The sequence below is a fragment of the Nerophis ophidion genome, linkage group LG13 (assembly GCF_033978795.1).
Source record: "Nerophis ophidion isolate RoL-2023_Sa linkage group LG13, RoL_Noph_v1.0, whole genome shotgun sequence".
In the NCBI taxonomy this organism is placed as follows: domain Eukaryota; kingdom Metazoa; phylum Chordata; class Actinopteri; order Syngnathiformes; family Syngnathidae; genus Nerophis; species Nerophis ophidion.
In genome coordinates, this window is record NC_084623.1 from 10645919 (window position 1) to 10670499 (window position 24581).

Sequence of the window (24581 nt, forward strand, 5' to 3'; positions counted from 1 at the left end):
GTCAGACTTATTGTGCATGTTTCATACTTGTAATGACCTCCCTGTTTGGAAGATTGTTATGATATGCCGGGGTTAATCATTCTCTATCCTTTTTTTTTTCTCTTTTTTTTCTTCCTTAGTGTGTCGAGTTGCTTGCCACAAGAAATGTGAACCCAAGGTAAGTTTTTTTTTTTTTACTTCTTAAAACAGGTTATTGAACTTAAGACACACACCAACAGACGAAGGGAAAATGTCACAGTTGAGGAGACGTCATTTAATGCGTGTGTGCATGCAGCTGCTGTACTTTGGACATTTTATGTCCCGCAAAGTCTTTTGTGCTGTGCAAGGCAGCATGTTTGTTTGCATTTTATTGACATTAATACCGATATTTTTGATCGATACCAATATGTATTGGTACTCCAATCAGTAATGTATGTAATTTGGTGTAAATAAAGCCATGAAATGATGTTAAAAACAAATGTTTTATTACCACAAGAGAGGGCAACACCAGCCACATTTACCTTAAAAGACTTTAAGGCAGACCTGGGCAAAATTTGTGGCCCAATAAGATTTTCAATCTGGCCCACCGGACGTTTTACATACTTTTTTTTTTTAGCACTGTAACCGCCATTATGATGTTCAGTGCTGTCTTTATTTAATTTAATATTTTATTTTTTTATTACTATTTTGTATTTTTTTTACCTTTCTACTTTTAATCTTTAATTATTTTTTAACGTTTTAATTTTAAATGTTTTTAATTTTTTTAATGTTTTATTTTTTTTCCATTTTTGTATTTTTTTAAAATTGCATTTTTAAATGTGTTTTTTTAATTTATTATTATTTTCAATTTTATATTTTATTTTTTTATTACTATTTTGTTTTTGTATCTTTGTATTTTTAATATTTAATAAAAAAATGTATTTAACGTTTTAATTTTAAATGTTTTTAATTTTTTTAACGTTTTATTTTTTTTCCATTTTTGTATTTTTTTTAATTACATTTTTAAATGTATTTTATTTTATTATTATTTTCAGTTTTATATTTTATTTTTTTATTACTATTTTGTTTTTGTTTTAATATTTAATAAAAAAAAATGTATTCAACGTTTTAATTGTAAATGTTTTTAATTTTTAAATGTTTTAATTTTTTTTCCATTTTTTCATTTTATTTATTTTTTTTAAAATTATTTTGAAATTACTTTTTTATGTTTTTATTTTTGTCCTGTCCAGCTTCTCAGGCAAATCATATAGTTGATGTAGATGCCCAATTGTCCAACTCCTAATTACCGATTACGACATCAACCGAGGGTAGAGAGGGGTGTATATTGTAGCGTACCGGAAGAGTTAGTGCTGCAAGGCGTTTTGGGTATTTCTTCTGTTGTGTTTATGTTGTGTTACGGTGCGGATGTTTTCCCGAAATGTGTTTGTCATTCTTGTTTGGTGTGGGTTCACAGTTTGGTGCATATTTGCAACAGTGTTAAAGTTGTTTATACGGCCACCCTCAGTGTGACCTGTATGGCCGTTGACCAAGTATACCCTGCATTCACTTGTGTGTGAATAGCCGTAGATATTATGTGATTGGGCCGGTACGCAAAGACAGTGCTTTTAAGGTTTAATGGTACTCTGTACTTCTCTCTACGTCCGTATACCGTTTTACATTTTGAAACCAATGCCGATTATTCCCGATATCACATTTTAATGCATCTATCGGCCGATACTATCGGACATCTCTTGTTATAAACCCTAACTGGAACCTCCCTAATGTCAAGCCATTGTTTGATTTGTGTTGTTTAGGGAAGAAGTGAATGTAAAAGTTGTGCAGAACACATACTTACTGTAGGCATACACCTGCTTACTGTACATACTATGGAGGACACAGGAGCCTTCATTTGGTTTCCATTAAAATAATTGCAAGCTGCCAGCTTTGCCCACCCCCCTGTTTGACTTACAGGAAATGCCAGGGGTGCTTGGCAGTCTGTACTAAAAACCATTGAAGCTCTGGCCATGCAGGGCAGGCCAACAGGAGAAACTAACAAAATGGCTAAACAGATTTCTCGCCACATTGCTTTATTTTATTAAAACTCAACAACTTTAACAACCGAAAACTGGAAAGCATATCTGGGTTACCGTGTAGAAATATGGGGAAACAACCACAAAGGTACGCTACATTCACTAACCGTGTTACAAATGAGGTCAGTTAGAATGATAAAAGATGTTGAGGGGACATTCAAAACTTTTATTTATTGAATCAAAAACATTGAAATTCATGATTTGGAAATAATACACAAAGCAAACTGTAACCTGCTACTCAAGAATGTACAACACTTTTTCTCAAACTCCCAGGGGGTGAACATGGGGATGGGTCAAATGCAGAGGACAGATTTCACCACACCCATTGTGTGTGTGTGTGTGTGTGTGTGTGTGTGTGTGTGTGTGTGTGTGTGTGTGTGTGAAAATCATTGGGACTTTAACTTTAACTTTTAGATTGTGTAGCTAGTGAGTCCATGACGATAAATTCTGTTTTGTGTGATCGACCGTTTTACTGCCTTGTTACAGACACCGTTTGGAAACAATTAGGTACGTAAATTAACATTTACAACACTTTCCCATGTAAATAATATATGTATATATATATATATATATATATATATATATATATATATATATATATATACATACAAATATATATATATTTATATGTATATATATAATATATATACATACAAATATATATATAATATATATATACATATATATGTATGTGTATATACATATATACATCTGTATATATATATATATATATATACAAATATATAAATATGTAAATATATGTATATATATAAAACTATATATATATATGTATATATATATATGCATATATATATATGTATGTATATATATGTATATATATATGTATGTATATATATATATATATGTAAAAGTAAAGGATATTAAATGAGCTCAAATATATATATATATATATATATATATATATATATATATATATATGTGTGTATATATATGTGTGTTTACATATATAGCGTCTTATAGTCCAGTACGAATAATATATAGAAATCTTTTTTTTTTCTGAAATGTAGTGGGTGCGGCTTATACACAGGTGCGCTCTATAGCCCGAAAAACATGGTACTAATATGATACAGTTTGAGAAACTGTTCAATTTCACTTCACTTCACTTCAGAAAACCACTGTCAGTAATTACAGTTCGTCGCTACATCTGTAAGTGCTAGTTAAAACTCTACTATGCAAAGCCAAAGCCATTTATCAACAACACCCGGAAACGCCGCCATATATGTCGGGCCCGAGCTCATCCAACATGGACCGATGCAAAGTGGAAAAACGTTCTATGGTCTGACAAGTCCACATTTCAAATTATTTTTGGAAACTGTGGACGTTGTGTCCTCCGGACCCAAGAAGAAAAGAACCACCCGCTCTGTTATGTGGCCTGAAAGCATATTTTTAGAAATGGATCCTCATTAAAAAAAAAAATGTAATAGTAATTGAAAAAAATGACAAAATAAATATACAAAATACAAAAATATATATGTATATAAATAAAAAAAAATATATTTATAATTATATTGCAGTTTATAGTCCAATGCGAATAATATATACCAAACTTTTTTTCTTTCTAAAATTCAGTGGGTGCAGCTTATACACAGGTGCGCTCTATAGTCGGAAAAATATGGTACTAATATGATCCAGTTTGAGAAACTGTTCGAACTCAAAGTACAAGGAGGGAAAATCCCGATACACATTTTGAACCTTATTAAAAAGGAGAAAACCTTCATTATCTTATATTGTGAACCATAAATTACTTAAATAATTATTCATGATAACTTTATTCATTCCTAATCATTTGTCTAGTTATTTATGTATTTATTTATTCATGTATTTATTTATTCACTGTTGTGTTACAGATCGAGTACAAACAAATGTGTTCCAAATAGCTATGATACAACTGATATTGTTATAGGTATGCATATTCAGAATAAACTAACACCATACCTAGACTACATTTATCCATCAAAAAGTGTTAAAATACCACGTTTTATGTCAGAAAGTGCCTTTATTTATTTATACCATTTATTATAGGCCTGTCTTACTGTATATTTTCCTTCTGTCAGCAGGACGTACTGTAGTTGTTGTGACAACAGCTGTTGAGTTCTGGCGATGTCATTTCTTCGAGCTGCGAACGAGCGTCCAAACATATTTCAAACTCATCTGTTAAAAGAATCAGGGTTCCGTTAGAATGTTGTTGGTTTCTGACAAATGAGGTGACACGCACGCTAAACTTCCATCACATCCTGGTGACAATGTAACACCGTAGTAGACTCCTTGTACTAAACCAGGGGGTCAGCAACCCAAAACTTTAAATGAACCATAGAGGACTGAAAATACAAAAAACTAAATCTGTCTGGAGCTGCAAAAAATTTAAAGTAATAATAATAATAATAATAGATTTTATTTTTAAAAAGCACTTTACATTGAGTAAACAACTTCAAAGTGCTACAGTGTATTAAAAAAATAATGACAAAAAATATATATGTAATATAAAATTAATAAAAATAAAAACTAAAACAGCCAAATAGCTAGAACTAGTATGCATGTATCTAAAGAAAAGGCTTTTTTTTTTAAAAGAAAGGTTTTTAAGCCTTTTTTAAAAGCATCCACAGTCTGTGGTGCCCTCAGGTGGTCAGGGAGAGCATTCCACAGACTGGGAGCGGCGGGGCATTGTTCGTAGCTTTGTCCTCAGAGGTTAGCCTGTCCGGAAGTAAGTACAAGTCTGATAGAAGTTTTATAATGAAGGCAACACATGATGTAAATGTATATATTCGCAATAATAACCTATTATCAAAATAACTAAGTGTCACAGGCTGACGCAAATCTTCGTTGACCGGAGTGTAATATTTATTCTACTCATTTTTACACCCTTGGAAATCATTAGTAAATCAGAGGCTTCTCAGACGATGAGAAAACTTCTGGAAAATACTGGCTCAGAATGGCCATAGACTTGTGTGCCCAAGTTAAAGGAAACTGCAGGCTGTCTTCTTTTAGTCCAGGGGTCGGCAACCCAAAACCTTGAAAGAGCCATATTGGACAAAAAATACAAAAAAACAAAATCTGTCTGGAGCCGCAAAAAAATAAAAGTGATAATAATAATAATGATGATAATAATAATAATAATAATAATACATTTTATTTCTAAAAAGCACTTTACATTGAGTAAACAACCTCAAAGTGCTACAGTGTATTAAAAAAATAATGACAATATATATATATATATATATGTATATATATATATATATATATATAATAATAAAAAAATAATAAAAATAAAAACTAGATCAGCCAAATAGTTATAACTAGTATGCATGCATCTAAAAAAAAAAGGCTTTTTTTAAAAAAAGAAAGGTTTTTAAGCCTTTTTTAAAAGCATCCACAGTCTGTGGTGCCCTCAGGTGGTCAGGGAGAGCGTTCCACAGACTGGGAGCGGCGGAGCAGAAAGCCCGGTCTCCCATTGTTCGTAGCTTTGTCCTCGGAGGTTGGAGGAGCTTAGCCTGTCCGGAAGTAAGTACAAGTCTGATAGAAGTTTTATAATGAAAGCAACACATGATGGAAATGTATATATTAGCAATAATAACCTATTATCAAAATAACTAAGTGTCACAGGCTGACGCAAATCGTCGTTGACCGGAGTGTAATATTTATTCTACTCATTTTTACACCCTTGGAAATTATTAGTAAATCAGAGGCTTCTTGTCAGGCTTTCCCCTGACAATTTGTCTATGTTTTAGTTTTAGTTGTCTGTTTCCTCTGTGTTTAGTATCTCCTGTCCTTAGTTCCTGTCTAGTGCTCTTATTTTGTCAGCTTCCTGCCTTGTTCCCTGAGTGCTGTGTTCCTCCTCAGCTGCGGCTGATTGGCACCTGGCCACACCTGTTGCCAATCAGCCTGCTCTTATTTGTACCTGCTTTGTCTTGTGTCAGTTACTGGATCATTGTATTGTCTTGTCGATGTCACGTCTAGTCACTCTTGTGATGTGTTATCGCTCCTGTCGTGTCGTACCGTGTCTTTGCAGCGTAGCGGCAGGCTGTTTTCAGTTGATGTTTGTAGCTTACTGTTTTTTGTTCCCTGCTTCCGTTTTATTTTTCGTTATACAAGTACGACTTCTGTTTGCCTGTTCGCTACCCGCTAGCTTCCACGCTAAGCTCCTGTTCGTTATTTTCTAGCTCCCAGGCTAGCTCCTTTTGTTTGATTATCCGCCTCGTGCGCGCTTTGTGTTTGTACCCTTTTGTTTTTGTCTTGGTATTTCATTAAATCATGTTTTCACATTCCATGCCTGCCTCCATCTCTGCATCTTGGGGTTCGTCAACAACAAATAACCCATGACACTTCTCAGACGATGAGAAAACTTCTGGAAAATACTGGCTCAGAATGGCCATAGGCTTGTGTGCCCAAGTTAAAGGAAACTGCAGGCTGTCTTCTTCTAGTCCAGGGGTCAGCAACCCAAAACCTTCAAAGAGCCATATTGGACCAAAAAAACACACAAAAAAACCCAGATCAGTCTGAAGCCGTATATATTTTAAGTATTATAATGAAGGCAACACATGATGTAGGTGTCTATTTTAGCTATAATAGCCTAATATCAAAATGACTATGTGTCACAGGCTGAGGCAAAACTTTGTTGCCAGAAATGTTAAAAAAATGATATTTATTTTGCACATTTTTACAACAGTATAAGCATTAGTAAATACTAAAAAGCTAGGTAATATTTGCTGTGGTCTGGAACAATGCAGCCCATATTACATACACATAGTGTGTCATGAAACATGCAAAACTAAGTGACACACAAAGAGGATAAAAGTAAAGGATATCAAATGAGCTCAATTATACACTATATTGCCAAAAGTATTTGGCCACCCATCCTAATGATCAGAATTATGGTGTGGGCCTGAATGTGTATTTTTTATACATATATTGTATTGTTTTTTAAAAGAAAAATGATGAAAATGGCCCCCACTTGCTCTGATTTTTCAGTGGAAAAAGTTTGGACACCCTTGCCCTAGCGGTTAGGGACATTTACCCCCTGGTGAGCCAGCCCACGTTTGTGGGAGGCGTCGATGAAACCTCTGGAGCTCAAAAGTGAAACATTCCACCTCCAAAAATCACAGCAGCATTTCCTTCTCTAAACATTTCAGCTGCAAATGTCACATCCTCGACAGGAAACAATTTGCCAACAAAGCAGAGATGAAAAACAAGGGGAGGGACTAGGAGAGGGACTGGATGGCTATCAGCGCTCGGGCAGCCTCGGGGGTCAATTCTTCGGAATTACATGTCGGCCTTAGTGTTGCGCTATGTTACCTGTTGATAACAACTCTTATACATCGAGATCAGACTCGTAATCAGTCCACATTCACACTATTAAAGACGGATCCAGTACAGGGTTGGATCCCTTAGTTCAGGGGTCGGGAACCTTTTTGGCTGAGAGAGTCAAGAAGCCAAATATTTTCAAATGTATTCCTGTAAGAGCCATATAATATTTTTTTGTAATAACATTGTTATTCTGAAGCTAACTGTGGAGGGGGGGCGTGGCCTGCGGGCCTGCAGCGAAGCGGGGTGTTGCCAGGATCAGCCTCGAAATCAGCGACAGGTACGTAGATGGCCCATCCGGGCCTTGTTATGTAATCACCTGCCGCTCGGTTATAAGCAGCAGCCAGCAGGAGAGACGGGGTTGGAGCTGGAGCCGAAGCACAATCGAGGACGAAAGACAAAAAAAAACATTTGCTGGAAAGCAACTGAGAGACTTATTGAAAAATAAAACAATATTGTAACCCTGAAACAGGGTCTCATGTCGGTGCTCGGTGGTCTGAAGAACCCCCAGGTGGGCAAGCCCCACACTAACCAATAGTAAATAAATAACTTCATACCATTAACGCAACTTCTTAAACAGGTACGGTAGAAAAACGGATGGATGGATTAAAAATGCATGAGAATGTTTTATATTTTGAACAATATTTTTAACACTAAAGTGGAATTATTCATTACTTATCGTGTTAAGCGACGTCAGCTCAGATTTATCCGAGAGCCAGACGCAGTCATCAAAAGAGCCACATCTGGCTCTAGAACCATAGCTTCCCTACCCCTGCCTTAGTTCTACAGCAGAGATATTCAACTATCGTATTTCCAAAGGCATGCGGTAAATTTAGGCCTGCGCTTATAAATTTGAGTGTGCGACGTTTCTGGGTGTGGTTGACAAATGGCTTTTCGCTTTGCATAGTAGAGTTTTAACTTGCACTTACAGATGCAGCAACGAACTGTAGTTACCGTCAGTGGTTTTCTGAAGTCTTCCTGAAACCATGTGGTGATATCCTTTACGCACTGATGTCGCTTCTTGATGCAGTACCGCCTGAGGGATCGAAGGTCCGTAATTTCATCGCTTACGTGCAGTGATTTCTCCAGATTCTCTGAACCTTTTGATGATTTTACGGACTGTAGATGGTAAAATCCCTAAAGTCCTTGCAATAGCTCGTTGGGAAATGTTGTTCTAAAACTGTTCGACAATTTGCTTACAAATTCCTTGCTTGTCTTACATGGCCTTTCCTTTGAACAACACTCAGAGACCAATTTTTGAAGCTCTTCAGGTGGAATTATTTCCCATTCTTGCTTGATGTACAACTTAAGTTGTTCAACAGTCCGGGGTCTCCGTTGCGGTATTTTAGGCTTCATTATGCGCCACACATGTTCAATGGGAGACAGGTCTGGCTTACAGGCAGGCCAATCTAGTACCCGCACTCTTTTACTACGAAGCCACGCTGTTGTAACACGTGGCTTGGCATTGTCTTGCTGAAATAAGCAGGGGCGTCCATGAAAACTTGTATGTACCTTTCAGCATTAATAGTGCCTTCACAGATGTGTTCGCCGGCGACGTTTCTGGGTGTTGTTGATAAATTGCTTTTCGCTTTGCATAGTAGAGTTTTAACTTGCACTTACAGATGTAGCAACGAACTGTAGTTACTGGCAGTGGTTTACTGAAGTGTTCCTGAAACCATGTGGTGATATCCTTTACACACTGATGTCGCTTTTTGATGCAGTACCGTCTGGATCGAAGGTCCGTAATTTCATCGCTTACATACCACTGTCTTACATTGCCTTTCCTTTGAACAACCCTCACAGAGACCAATTTTTGAAGCTTTTCAGGTGGAATTATTTCCCATTCTTGCTTGATGTACATCTTACGTTATTCAACAGTCCGGGGTCTCCGTTGTGGTACTTTGGGCTTCATACTGCACCACACATTTTCAATAGGAGACAGGGCTGGACTACAGGCAGGCCAGTCTAGTACCCGCACTCTTTTACTACGAAGAAACGCTGTTGTAACACATGGCTTGGCATTGTCTTGCTGAAATAAGCAGTGGCGTTCATAAAAACTTGCATGTACCTTTCAGCATTAATGGTGCCTTCACGGATGTTTTGGCCGGCGACGTTTCTGGGTGTTGTTGATACATTTATTTTCGCTTCGCTTAGTAGTGTTTTAACTTGCGCGTACAGATGTAGCAACAAACTGTAGTGACTGGAACTGGTTTTCTGAAGTGTTCCTGAAACTATGTGGTGATATCCTTTACACACTGATGTCGCTTTTTGATGCATTACCGCCTGAGGGATCGAAGGTCCGTGATATCATCGCTTACGTGCAGTGATTTCTCTAGATTCTCTGAACCTTTTGATGATATTACGGACCGTAGATGAAATCCCGCCAAATTGTGTAACTGTCTTAAAGGAGAGGACTTAAAGGCGTCTGTTATGTCAATCAAGAGTTTGGCTGCAGTGTTCTATGTTTGCTAGAAAGGTTAAAATGTCAGTGCAAGTGTATCTGCCAATGTGGTCCCAGTTCCAAATCACAACAGGAGCACTCTTGTGAAGTGAAGTGAATTATATTTATATAGCGCTTTTCTCTAGTGACTCAAAGCGCTTTACATAGTGAAACCCAATATCTAAGTTACATTTAAACCAGTGTGGAGGGCACTGGGAGCAGGTGGGTAAAGTGTCTTGCTCAAGGACACAACGGCAGTGACCAGGATGGCGGAAGCGGGAATCGAACCTGCAACCCTCAAGTTGCTGGCACGGCCACTCTACCAACCGAGCTATACCTTGTGATTTTAGGAATTCGAAGCAAAAAGTGTTTAAGTCTCACAAGTTTTGAACTGAACTGAACTGAGGTGTCATTTCTGGGCCAAATGCTAGTTGAATAGCCCTGAGCTACATGAACGTGTGCATCTTTGTCCATCGAGGTTTATGTAAAAAAAAAAAGAAAAATCATTTCGGGCTTGTAAGCAACATTTCACATCTAGATGAAGAACGGCCTCACCCAGGAGGCGCATCAATGACAACATGGGCAAGAATTTCTCGACTAAGTTGACACAACACCACAATATGGTCTTCTAACAAGACAGAATCAAACTGTTGCTTCGGAGCAGAACTTATTAAGTCTCTGCGATCAAGTTTGTTTTGAGAGAGAAACTACCTGGGCGACATGGACCAAGACTGATACCACGGTATTTTCAGTCCGAATGGCGGAATACGGTATATACTGGTCTCTTACGTGGACCCCGACTTAAGCAAGTTGAAAAACTTATTTGGGTGTTACCATTTAATGGTCAATTGTACTCCATAAAAAAAAAACAAAGCCCGTAACAAAGGCACATCAAAAGATACCGGTATGGCGGTATTGTCTCAAATATGTACCGCTTTCTAAAATAAACCGGTATTAAACCTCTAAAGCAGGGGTCACCCGCCCGTAAGTACCAGATGAGTCGCCTGCTGGCCTGTTCTAAAAATAGCTCAAATAGCAGCACTTACCAGTGAGCTGCCTCTAATTTTTTAAATTATATTTATTTACTAGCAAGCTGGTCTCGCTTTGCTCGACATTTTTAATTCTAAGAGAGACAAAACTCAAATAGAATTTGAAAATCCAAGAAAATATTTTAAAGACTCGGTCTACACTTAAATGCATTTATTTTTTTACTTTGCTTCTTATAACTTCCAGAAAGACAATTTTAGAGAAAAAATACAACCTTAAAAATGATTTTAAGATTTTTAAACACATATATCTTTTTACCTTTTAAATTCCTTTCTCTTCTTTCCTGACCATTTAAATCAATGTTCAAGTATTTTTTTTTTATTGTAAAGAATAATAAATACATTTTAATTTAATTCTTCATTTTAGCTTCTGTTTTTTTGACGAAGAATATTTGTTAAATATTTCTTCAAACTTATTATGATTAAAACTCCCCAAAAAATATTCTGGCAAATCTAGAAAATCTGTAGAATCAAATTTAAATCTTATTTCAAAGTGGATTTTAACCTATTTAAAACATGTCATCAAAATTTTAAAATTAATCTTAATCAGGAAAAATGACTAATGATGTTCCATGAATTATTTTTTTTTATTTTTCAAAAAGATTCGAATCAGCTAGTTTTTCTCTTCATTTTTTTCGGTTGAATTTTGAATTTTAAAGAGTCGGAAATTGAAAATAAACTCACTATACAAAACGTAAATTTCATTTTTTTCATGTTTTCTCCTCTTTTAAACTATTCAATTAAGTGTTTTTTTTTCATCATTTATTCTCTACAAAAACCCTTCTGTAAAAGGAAAAAAAATGTATGACGGAATGACGGACAGAAATGTCAATTTTTTTTATATATATAGATTTATTTACTAAAGGTAAATTGAGCAAATTGGCTATTTCTGGCAATTTATTTAAGTGTGCATCAAACTGGTAGTCCTTGGCATTAATCAGTACCCAAGAAGTAGCTCATGGTTTCAAAAAGGTTGGTGACCCCTGCTCTAAAGGCACCTTTAAGCCCTTATTTACAAAATTGTGTACACTACTGAATTGGGGTCTTGCGGCCTCTTATGTGGACACTTATACTGCCATCTGGTGGTGTCAGAAGAGTATAACATACAATGGAAGTTGGAAAGTGTAAAAATAAGAATTAGCATGTCACTAAACATGAAGTACACGTTTGTGTACATATGGACTAAGTACATCATCTCAAAAGATGATTCTTAGTTTTTATTTTAATTTGGGTCCAATAAGCCCAAAGCAAAGAGAAACAAAAAAAAGCATGTAAACAATAAGGTTAACAATAATATCAATCAATCAATTAATCAATCAATGTTTATTTTCTATAGCCCTAAACCACAAGTTTCTCAAAGGGCTGCACAAGCCACAACGACATCCTCGGCTCAGATTCCACATCAGGGCAAAGAAAAACTCCACCCAACGGGACAATGAGAAACCTTGGAGAGGACCGCAGATGTGGGGACCCCCCATATGGCGACCGGTGCAATGGACGTCAAATGGATCCAGCATAATATTGTGAGAGTCCAGTCCGTAGTGCATCTAGCATAATAGTGTGAGAGTCCGGTCCATAGTGGGGCCAGCAGGAGACCATCCCGAGCGGAGACGGGTCAGCAGCGCAGAGACCTCCCCAACCAATGCACAGGCCAGTGGTCCACCCCGGGTCCCCCCCGCCCCTTCATGAGGGAGAGGGGGGCAGAGCAGAAAAGAAACGGCAGATCAACTAATCTAAAAGGGGAGTGTCTATTTAAAGGCTAGAGTATACAAATGAGTTTTAAGATGGGACTTAAATGATTATATATATATCCATCCATCCATCCATCCATCATCTTCCGCTTATCCGAGGTCGGGTCGCGGGGGCAGCAGCCTAAGCAGGGAAGCCCAGACTTTCCTATCTCCAGCCACTTCGTCTAGCTCTTCCCGGGGGATCCCGAGGCGTTCCCAGGCCAGCCGGGAGACATAGTCTTCCCAACGTGTCCTGGGTCTTCCCCGTGGCCTCCTACCAGCTGGACGTGCCCTAAACACCTCCCTAGGGAGGCGTTCGGGTGGCATCCTGACCAGATGCCCGAACCACTTCATCTGGCTCCTCTCGATGTGGAGGAGCAGCGGCTTTACTTTGAGTTCCTCCCGGATGGCAGAGCTTCTCACCCTATCTCTAAGGGAGAACCCCGCCACCCGGCGGAGGAAACTCATTTCGGCCGCTTGTACCCGTGATCTTATCCTTTCGGTCATTACCCAAAGCTCATGACCATAGGTGAGGATGGGAACGTAGATCGACCGGTAAATTGAGAGCTTTGCCTTCCGGCTCAGCTCCTTCTTCACCACAATATTATATATATATATATATTTATATACCGGTATACCGCCAAGCCCTACTACCGTGTTCCATGGTCTAGGAGTCAAGTTGATGCCAAAGACCATAAGTTGTGTCAAATCTGATCCCGACATTCTCCGAAGCCTCGTCTGAGTCAGTCTTCAGTCAATCCATTTCAGCATTGGTTTTATTGGTGCCAACTCCCCTGGTATCATTAACCAGCTCCTCCCTCTGGATCTGTCTCTCACATACCTCAGAATCTGGCCCGGACCTCCAGAGTGAAAGCGAAAGCTTGAGTTTTTTTTAAATTTCTGAATCATGGTGCTGTCTCTTTCTTATCAAGCTTTCTGTTGACGGTCTTGTTGCTCCTTCTGGTCTACAACCTTGTCCCTCAGGTCTGCTATGGTCTTTTAGTCATGTTGGGTGTAGTTTTGTCCCCATACCAATGTTTTGGTACCGGTACCAAAATGTATTTCGATACTTTTCAGTACTTTTTGATACTTTTCTGAATAAAGGGGACCACAAAAAAGGCATTATTGGCTTTATTTTAATAAAAAAAATCTTAGAATACATTAAACATATGTTTCTTATTGCAAGTTTATCCATCCATCCATCCATTTTGTACCGCTTATTCCCTTTCGGGGTCGCGGGGGGCACTGGCGCCTAACTCAGCTACAATCGGGCGGAAGGCGGGGTACACCCTGGACAAGTCGCCACCTCATCGCAGGCAAGTTTGTCCTTAAATACAATAGTGAACATACAGGGCAACTTTTTTTCGTAAGTAAGCAAACAAAGTCTCCTAGTTTAGCTGTTGGTATATGCAGTAACATATCATTTAGGCTGAAACAAACTAAGTTTGCTGGAATGCTTGCATAAAATGTTTTTTGATGGCATAGAAAAAGTAAGCATATTTCAAATTTTGCATAATGGGGCCCATTTAAATGAGCAAAATAGCACCCGCAATCCATTTAGCATGTCTGTCTTCATAAATATACAGAATGTATGCTGATTATTAAAACACCCGGGAGATGCAAATGTTATTATTTAGCGCTCGCAATACTGTTTGTCAAGCGTGAAAACAGTGTTTAGCACGTTTGGAACGTACTGGCACAGTTATGCACAAATGGCTGCAAAACCACCATCAGCTATATTATTACGACAAGCATTTTGTCACGTTTGACTCATTCCAGTACACCACCATGATTATTGCAATTATTGTGGTAGTTCTTGGACTGCCAAGTCTGTATTTTTCCTGTTACTAAACTGTTGGAACCCATGACTAAAACCTATTGTGCATCTGGTATCTACAGTGTGGACCAGATTCACCCACACCCACGCCGTATCGAAGACGTCTACACGGTGTGGGTGTTGGTGATTCGGGCCACATGATTCTAGGGGACCGTCATCTGGTTCTGCTGTAGCTTGGGAAAGACTGAGTCAGACTTGACAGTGAAACTGGACTTCACCCAGGTTCTTCCCCTGCTCTCGGTTTGGCTTAATCGTTTCTCTGTGTTGTGAATTTTTCACATGACTGTGAATGAATCCCTCTCTGTGCCACTCTCTAACCGGAAAATAAACATAAAGTAAATCAACTAAAGCTCGGCTTCCTCTGGGTGTGAGGAGTTCCCTCTATGTATACCTTCCACCTCCCTCAGGAAGTGGGTGAAACCATTGCCAACACGGGTATTGAAGTCTCCTAGGAAAACCACAGAGTCCTTAGTGGGGATGCTCTCGAGCATCACCCTTTAAGGACTTCAAAAACTGGGTGTTTTGAATTGTGAACCCTCTCGTTCACTGACTCCAATGTGTAGGCAGCGACCCAGGGGGCTTCTGGAATCCATACTCTGGGTTGAGGTCATCATCATCATCATGGGCGGTCACTCGAAGCGAGTATGACGGTCCTCCTGGTAGGGGGGTATCCCTTTATGGAGGATGCCTGTGCGTGACTTTGTTTAACGTGGGGAGACTGGTGCACAGACAGTCACCACTCGATCCTTGACAGATCCGGGTCAGGGTCCAGTAGCATGGAGCCTTTATCCGCCATACCAGTCGTTGTGACGCTCCATAGGGTTAGCAATCATCCTGCGCCTGTTCCACCGTTGAGGTCTTGGGTTGTTATTTCCCCATAACTGGGTCCACATGGATGTGGGGGTGCCTTCTTCCGCCATCGCAGCCGTTGTGTTGGTTCTTACATCTACCGTCTTCCGCATGCTCCGCCGTTAAGGTCTTTGCTGTATCCCTGGCTAAGGGGCAGTCAGGTACTAGGCCTTTGCCAAGGGCCACCTGGGGTAACAGTAGTAAAGGGGTTAACCTCCGAGTGCCCCAAGACCACATAGAGGAGCCTCCACTGCACTTTAACATCATGCCCAGGACTGGGTTGAGGTACAGTAGGTCTGACTATGTCTAGTTGCAAGCTCTTTACCTTAACCGCATGCTCAGTCGTTCCACATTCCAATAAAAGATTTAACAAATTCTGGGTTGGCTTGTACCTCGCCCTAAACTGCCTTTGAAAACTAATACATGCTCGACTGTTACGTTGCATCCTTCCCTCTCTAAGGTTTGTCCAGGCGGGTGAAGTCCCGACCTCCTGTGACCTGTTTTTAGGCGAGGTGCCGACATCTCATGAGTTTTTGTCTTCTGAAATGTCACTATCTTCCATGTCAGTTATTAGTTTAATGTATTTAGTTGTATTCTCTGTCCAGCGCTCTTATTTTGGTTTCCACTTCCTGTTTCTTTCCATTTCCCACCACGTTAGTCTGAGCACTAGGTCCTTGATTGCCAATCAGGACACACCTGTCCCAGATTGCCAATCAAGACACATCTGGCCGTGGTTGCCAATCAGGCTGTCCAGTCTCTGGACTGGGCTGGAACAATTTTGCTTCCTGCCTCCATGCTGCATAACTTTAGACCCCTCCACCCACCCCCAGCCTGGCTAACTTGGCAGTAAGAGGATATACAGGCTTATTGTTCTTCCACCATAGAAGTGGGTCAAAATCGAGTTTTTAATGCAATACAGCAACCCCCTGCCACCCCGAACGGGACAAGCGGTAGGAAATGGATGGATTAATGGTCTTAAATCTGCTGCTATAAAAACATTTGTGATTGTTTCAGCCCTGCCTGACTCGCCGAGGAGAGGCTGTTTGAATGCGGTGGTGACGCTTCAAAGGGGTTAGCGTGTTTGACAGAAGCGTACCCTACTGCAGCTGAACAATGTCGACAAACCTCCATCCTCCATTGTTGTATCGCACCACGCAGCCAAAGTGTTCCCAAAGGGGAGATGTTAACGGGACAGGAGGGTCTTCCAGCTTTGGCTTTTGCATGTTTTCCTAGCCCGGTCGCTGCTAGCCCAACCCCCCCCCCCCCCACCCCACCCCCCTCCCCGAGCCTGGCTAACTTGGCAGTAAGAGGATATATGGGCTTATTGTTCTTCCACCATAGAAGTGGGTCAAAATCGAGTTTTTAATGCAATACAGCAACCCCCTGCGACCCCGAACGAGGGTCTTCCAGCTCTGGCTTTTGCATGTGTTCCTAGCCCGGTCGCTGCTAGCCCGCCGTGTTGTGCCTCGCTCCGCATTTTTTACACAACGTGCAGTGCGCTACCCAATATGTCCGTGTGGAAACTGGTTCGGTACACCTCCGAACCGAAACGGTTCAATACAAATACATGTACCGTTACACCCCTCGTCAAGCGCCATTCAAATAAAACTTGCGAGCCGCACTAGTGTTAAACTTTCATATTAAGGTGGGGGCTGCAAAATAACGTCTGAGACCCCTGCTTTAGATCGTGAGGCATGCAGATGTAAAGTGTTGCTATAAAAAAATGCCCTCATATTAACAAACAGACATTCCTACGTCTCCCGGCTCAGGCCGGCCTCTACATAAAAGGCTTATCTCACATAAACATGTTGTTTTGTTAGTATAAACCATATGTCTCCTCTCTGGCAGACCTCGCTTCCTTCCTGGCTCTCGTCATTAATAGTGAATAAAACATGGCTCGCAGAGCTGACTGACAGCGGAATGTGTTACTTGTAGCTACCGACATTTTAATTAATTCCGGATGGGATGAGAGAGGGTGGTCATTCCACTCCATGGCGAGGCAGGAGTTATAATTTGGTGCAACACATGTTCTGTAAGCGTTCTTTTGCTGCGACATAATAATAATGTGAGTCACACGTTAAAAGCGTTACTAAAACGGCCTTCTTTCATCTCCGTAATATCGCTAAAATTCGCTCCATTTTGTCCACTGAAGACGCTGAGATCATTATCCATGCGTTTGTTACGTCTCGTCTCGATTACTGTAACGTATTATTTTCGGCTCTCCCCATGTCTAGCATTAAAAGATTATAGTTGGTACAAAATGCGGCTGCTAGACTTTTGACAAGAACAAGAAAGTTTGATCACATTACGCCTGTACTGGCTCACCTGCACTGGCTTCCTGTGCACTCAAGATGTGACTTTAAGGTTTTACTACTTACGTATAAAATACTACACGGTCTAGCTCCATCCTATCTTGCCGATTGTATTGTACCATATGTCCCGAAATCTGCGTTCAAAAGACTCCGGCTTATTAGTGATTCCTAGAGCCCAAAAAAAGTCTGCGGGCTATAGAGTGTTTTCCGTTCGGGCTCCAGTACTCTGGAATGCCCTCCCGGTAACAGTTCGAGATGCTACCTCAGTAGAAGCATTTAAGTCTCACCTTAAAACTCATCTGCATACTCTAGCCTTTAAATACACCTCCCTTTTAGACCAGTTGATCTGCCGTTTCTTTTCTTTTTTCTCCTATGTCCCCCCCTCCCTTGTGGAGGGGGTCTGGTCCGATGACCATGGAGGAAGTACTGGCTGTCCAGAGTCGAGACCCAGGATGGACCGCTCGCCTGTGTATCGGTTGGGGACATCTCTACGCTGCTGATCCGCCTCCGCTTGGGATGGTTTCCTGTGGACGGGACTCTCGCTGTTGTCTTGGATCCGTTTTGAACCGAACTCTCGCGGCTGTGTTGGAGCCACTATGGATTGAACTTTCACAGTATCATGTTAGAACCGCTCGACATCCATTGCTTTCGGTCCCCTAGAGGGGGGGGGGGTTGCCCGCATCTGAGGTCCTCTCCAAGGTTTCTCATAGTCAGCATTGTCACTGGCGTCCCACTGGATGTGAATTCTCGCTGCCCACTGGGTGTGAGTTTTCTTTGCCCTTTTGTGGGTTCTTCCGAGGATGTTGTAGTCGTAATGATTTGTGCAGTCCTTTGAGACATTTGTGATTTAGGGCTATATAAATAAACATTGATTGATTGATTGATAATGTTTGTTGCAGCCTTGCAGATTTTTATTGCCCTTTATAGTATTTGTCTATATCAGGGGTCAGCAACCTTTACCACTCAAAGAGCCATTTTGACCCGTTTCACAAAATAAAGAAGACAATGGGAGCCACAACCGTTCTCCCGAATATCTGCTGGTGGTCACCCAGATAACAATAATAAAGGTGTGTTATGAAGCCATTGCCTTAGACGCCTTCTACAACATGTACAAACAGCTTGCCAGTCCAGCATCATGTTGTATGTGGCTTCCGCAGATACACGTACACGACTGCAAGGCATACTGGGTGATACAAGTTACACTGAAGGTTGTGATATAAACAACTTCAACACTCTTAGTAATATGCACCACACTGTGAACCCACTCCAAACAAGAATGACAAACACGTTTCGGGAGAACATCCTCACAGTAACACAACATAAACGCAACACAACAAATACCCAGAATCCTTTGTATCCATGACTATTCCTGACTATATTATACACCCCGCTAGCACCAACATCCCCCCCCCACCTCCGTGCGTCGGTTGAGGTGGGCGGGGATGGGGGCGCGGTGGTGTAAAATATAGTCAGGAAGAGTCATGGATGCAAAGGATTCTGGGTATTAGTTGTGTTGCGTTTATAATAATAATAATAATGATGGATTAGATTTGTATCGTGCTTTCCTATTACTATCAATCAATCAATCAATGTTTATTTATATAGCCCCAAATCACAAATGTCTCAAAGGACTGCACAAATCATTACGACTATGACATCCTCGGAAGAACCCACAAAAGGGCAAGGAAAACTCACACCCAATGGGCAGGGAGAATTCACATCCAGTGGGACACCAGTGACAATGCTGACTATGAGAAACCTTGGAGAGGACCTCAGATGTGGGCAACCGCCCCCCTCTAGGGGACCGAAAGCAATGGATGTCGATCGGGTCTAACATGATACTGTGAAAGTTCATTCCATAGTGGCTCCAACACAGCCGCGAGAGTTCAGTTCAAAGCGTATCCAAGACATCCATTACTAGATACTCAAAGCGCTCACAGAGAAGTGGGAACCCAACATTCATTCACACCTGGTGGTGGTAAGCTACATCAGTAGCCACAGCTGCCCTGGGTTAGACTGACGGAAGCGTGGCTGCCAGTTTGCGCCTATCATTCATTCACCAGTTTGAGGGGCACCGGAGGGCAAGGGTGAAGTGTCCTGCCCAAGGACACAACGGCAGCGATTTGGATGTCAATAGGTGGGAAGCGAACTTGCAACCCTCAGGTTTCTGGCACGGCCGCTCTACCCACTACGCCATGCCGCCCCTTATGTTGTGTTAATATGAGGATATTCTCCCGAAATGTGTTTGTCATTCTTGTTTGGTGTGGGTTCACAGTGTGGCGCATATTAGTAAGAGTGTTAAAGTTGTTTATATCACAACCTTCTGTGTAACCTGTATCACCAAGTATGCTTTGCAGTCCCGTACATATGACGATAGCATTGCGTGAAAGGCAGGCGCGATGACATGTTGTAGAGGACGTTAAAAGTAAAACCATCACGGCACGCCCTAAATGTTGCAGTCCGAGTGAAAATCTGAGAACGTTGACCCCGGTGATGTCCGGGAGAGGCACCGAAATCCGGAATCCCCCCCGTAAAAGTCTGGGGGGTCGGCAATTATGCAGCTGAGCCGCATCAGAGTTGCCAAAGAGCCGCGGGTTGCCGACCCCTGGTCTACATGGACCTCGTGATTGACGGGTGGCCAGTCCATGGTGTACAAGCCCCAAAACCAGTAAAGTTGCCACGTATAAATCGTAAATAAAAACAAAATACAATGATTTGCAAATCCTTTTCAACCTATATTCAATTTGAACAGACTGCAAAGACAAGATATTTAACGTTCGAACTGGAAAACTTTTGTCATTTTTTGCAAATATTCGCTCATCGGATATTGATGCCTGCGACATGTTTCAAAAAGAGCTGGCACAAGTGGCAAAAAAGACTGGGAAAGTTGAGGAATGCTCATTGAACACTTTTTTTTGGAACATCCCACAGGTGAACAGGCTAATTGGGAGCAGGTGGGTGCCATGATTAGGTATGAAAGCAGCTTCCGTGAAATGCTCAGTCATTCACAAACAAGGACGGGGTGAGGGTTACGAGGAAATCGTCGAACAGTTTAAGAACAACATTTCTCAGCGAGCTATTGCAATGAATTTAGGGATTCCACCAGCTAAGGTCCGTAATATCATCAAAAAAGTTTAGAGAATCTGGAGAAATCATTGCATGTAACATGGATAGTGTGTAAAGGATATCACCACATGGGCTCAGGAATACTTCAGAAAACCACCGTCAGTAACTGCAGTTGGTCGCTACATCTGTAAGTGCAGGTTTTAAATCTCCACTATGCAAAGCGAAAGCCATTTATCAACAACACCCAGAAACGCCGCCGGCTTCGCTGGACCCGAGCTCATCTAAGATGGACTGATGCAAAGTGGAAAAGTGTCCTGTAGTCTGACGAGATGAGGTTTCAAATTGTTTTTGGAAACTGTAGACGTCGTGTACTGCGGTACACAGAGGAAAATAACCATCCGGATTGTTCTATGGGTACATTTTAAAAGCCAGCACCTGTGATGGTCTGGGGGTGTATTAGTGCCCAAGGCACGGGTAACTTACACATCTGGCAAGGCACCATTAACAAGCAACGTTATCATGGACGCCCCTGCTTATTTCAACAAGACAATACCAAGCCACGTGTTACAACAGCGTGGCTTCATAGTCAAAGAGTGCGGGTACTAGACTGGCCCGCCCATCGAAAATGTGTGGCGCATTATGAAGCCTAAACGGAGATGGCTTTGGCCATGAAGTAAGTGGACTGAATATTACCTGTGGATGCTGTGTGTGTGTGTGTGTGTGTGTGTGTGTGTGTGTGTGTGTGTGTCTTCTTGTATTTCTTTCTTGAGACATCAACAAGGAAAAGTACCTTTCATATGAAGACCGGTGAACAAGTTAAGACCAAAATCATGGTCCCAATATGGAAAATTATAGCATCTAATAGCCAAATACTAGAGTTTGTGAACATTGCTCCAAAGTAAGGATTTTTTGTGGATTTAATGTGCATACAAAAGTAAACATTGACAGAAGCCAAGGCAGCAATATATGATAAAACAAGACTTCCCTATTCATCCCCGAAAAACCCAGCCAGGTGAACAGCTGATTTTACGACTCTCGGTGCTGACGTAAGACATCCCGCGACCCGTATGTGACCATAGGATGAACAAATACACTACGGTACTAGGACTATAGTGGTCATTAACAGTTAGCTGCTACGGCTGGGTTGCCCAAAGTGCGGCACAGGGGCCATCTGTGGTCGGTGAATTGTTTGTCATCGGCCTTAAGCACATTACGAAAACCAAAAAATAGAGATCTCATTTGCACCCCTGGTGGTGAAATCTATCCAAATTAGGGTGGTCCCAAAAAGGAGGGATTTTTCAAAGTGACTGTCGGTTTTAAAAGTGCTCCCCCTCTGGTCAACATATGAAATAACAAGTGTGTGTAAGAAATTGAAATGCGCCCCTTTTGGCCAAAATTAATAGAAAAATAATAAATTAATAAATATGTATATAGAGAAATACTGTTATGACCTAAAGTAAATAATGAATATTAAAAACCAATAACAAACAAAAAATAAATAAAAAAACTAAAAGGCTTACTTTTTTATAATTGCATAGTATGTATGTATTATTAATGTAGTAAATATAAATCTTTATATATCTAGAAAGGGTGGTCCTAAAGAGGTAGGCACTTTTCGGAGGTCTCAAGAAGCTATCAAATACAAGAATGTGTGTGTGTGTGTGTTCTTGTATTTTTTACCCTTCTTGAGACATCAACAAGAACAAATACCTTTCATATGAGGACCGGTGAACAAGTTAGGACAAGTCCCTCAATTACATTCCTGGTGGTAAGATCTATCAATATTAGGGTGGTCCCAAAAAGGAGGGATTTTTCAAATTGACTGGGTGTCGGTTTTAAAAGTGCTCCTCTTCTGGTCAACATATGAAATAACAAGTGTGTGTAAGAAATTGAAATGCGCCCCCTTTGGCCAAAATTAATAAAAAAATAAATAAATCAATAAATATGTACTTAGAGAAATACTTTAATAACCTGAAGTAAACAATGAAGATTATAAACCAATTAGAAACAAAAAATAAAAAAATAACTAACAGGCTTACCTATTTGATAATTGCATAGTTTATATATTATTAAAGTTGTAAATATACATCTTTATATATCTAGAAAGGGTGGTCCTTGTCAGAGTTATTTGGTGACACCAAGATGCAGAGACAGAGGCAGGCATTGAATAAGGAAACATGGTTTTAATATAAAATACTACAACAAAACCAAACAAAGCAGGCACGTGGGCGGATAACAAACTAAGAGAGCTAGCGTGGGAGCTAGAAAAACAAAAAGGAACGTTAGCATGGAAAACAGAAGTCGTACAATCTGGAAGCAGGGCACAAAAGACATTAAGCTAAAAACCGCTATCAAACATAGCTTACCGCAACGCTGCATTGACACGACAAGATACGACACGACAGGTAGCAATGAAGTGAAGTGAAGTGAATCATATTTATATAGCGCTTTTCTCTAGTGACTCAAAGCGCTTTACATAGTGACACCCAATATCTAAGTTACATTTAAACCAGTTTGGGTGGCCCTGGGAGCAGGTGGGTAAAGTGTCTTGCCCAAGGACACAACGGCAATGACTAAGATTGGCGGAAGCGGGAATCGAACCTGCAACCCTCAAGTAGCTGGCACGGCCACTCTACCAACCGAGCTATACCACCCAATGACAAGCGCGACATGCGATACAATAATCCAGCAGTGACCGGATGGGAAGACAGGTCTAAATAGGAGCGGGCTGATTGACACCAGGTGTGGCCAGGTGCCAATCAGCCGCAGCTGAGGGGGAGCACAGCACTCAGGGAGAAAGACAGGAAACCAACAAAATAAGAGCGCTGACAGGAAACACTACACACACAGAGGAAAAAACTAAAACATAGTCAAACTGTCGGGGGCAAGCCTGGCAGTCCTAAAGAGGTAGGCATTGTCTCAAGAAGGTAACAAATACGAGAAAGCGTGTGTGTGTGTGTGTGTGTGTGTGTGTGTGGGTGTGTGTGTGTGTGTGTGTGTGCAGGGGGAAAAAAAAGCCAGCAAACAGACAATAAAAAAAATTGAAGAGAGTTTGGGGGAGGGTGGTACTCATTTTTAACCTGTAACTCGAGAATCTGATCACAAGGACTAATGAAGAGCCTTGTGCGTTTTCTCTCTGATCACTAAGGAAACACATGGGGCTCGAAAACCCATTTTCGTGCCGCGTTCACATCTTTCTCATGACTTGTGCGCCTCGAACAGGAGGGAGGAGCGAGCGCGGGGCTGCGGCGCAGAGGGAAAAAATGCTGTCGGCCCGGACGTCGCCCGCTCATTCGGTGCAGTGTGCAGCACTGTGAGGTTTCCAGTTGTGGGATGTTCGGATTTGCCTTCTGGCTGCACTTAAGAGAGGGAGAGACTAGCCAGACCTATTTGCTCGGAGCTGGAACACACACACACATGCATACACACCACCTCTGCTTCACTTTCTGATGCACACACACACACACACACACACACACCCCTGTCTCAGAGCCGCACTACGGTAACTGTGAGTGGATTTAGCCTTGACTGTCCGACCGGAGCCGACCTTTCAGGACAATGCGGCACTAAAAAAGCCTCTCGCTTAAAAAGGAGACGGACCAGCCAAAGAGCGAGCATGGCCACCGCAGTGTTCCAGGTAAGGATTTTGAAGTTGTGTTACTGCTGCTGGTGGGTTTTTTGGAGCCCAAATGGAACACTCGAGAAGGAAAAACCATGTTTGACCTGGTCTAAGGGATGTCTGGTTTGCTCCCATGACTCAAACATGTTTGGACTGTGTTGTTCTGATCACTAAGTATGCACATCGGCATCCGTGTGGGTTTGATTTTACATTTTTGGGACTTATGCAGATCCCAAATACAAGAGAAAGGTACCAGTAGGTAAGAAAAGTTGATTGTGCATAATACCCAGCAGGCACAAGACATTGATAAAATAT

General features: G+C 41.0%; 1 protein-coding gene across 11 annotated transcripts in view; it reads left to right on the forward strand.

The window, feature by feature from the left end:
* tns1b (tensin 1b) overlaps positions 1 to 24581 on the forward strand; it is a 362081-nt gene that overhangs the window by 109637 nt on the left and 227863 nt on the right. For 10 of the 11 annotated variants that reach the window (XM_061918387.1, XM_061918396.1, XM_061918397.1 and 7 more), the window contains exon 3: positions 120 to 157. In XM_061918387.1, the coding sequence (XP_061774371.1) occupies positions 120 to 157 (38 nt within the window). Of the gene's footprint in view, positions 1 to 119; positions 158 to 23790; positions 24285 to 24581 lie in introns of those variants that run through there. The other variant, XM_061918395.1, reaches the window with a different exon arrangement.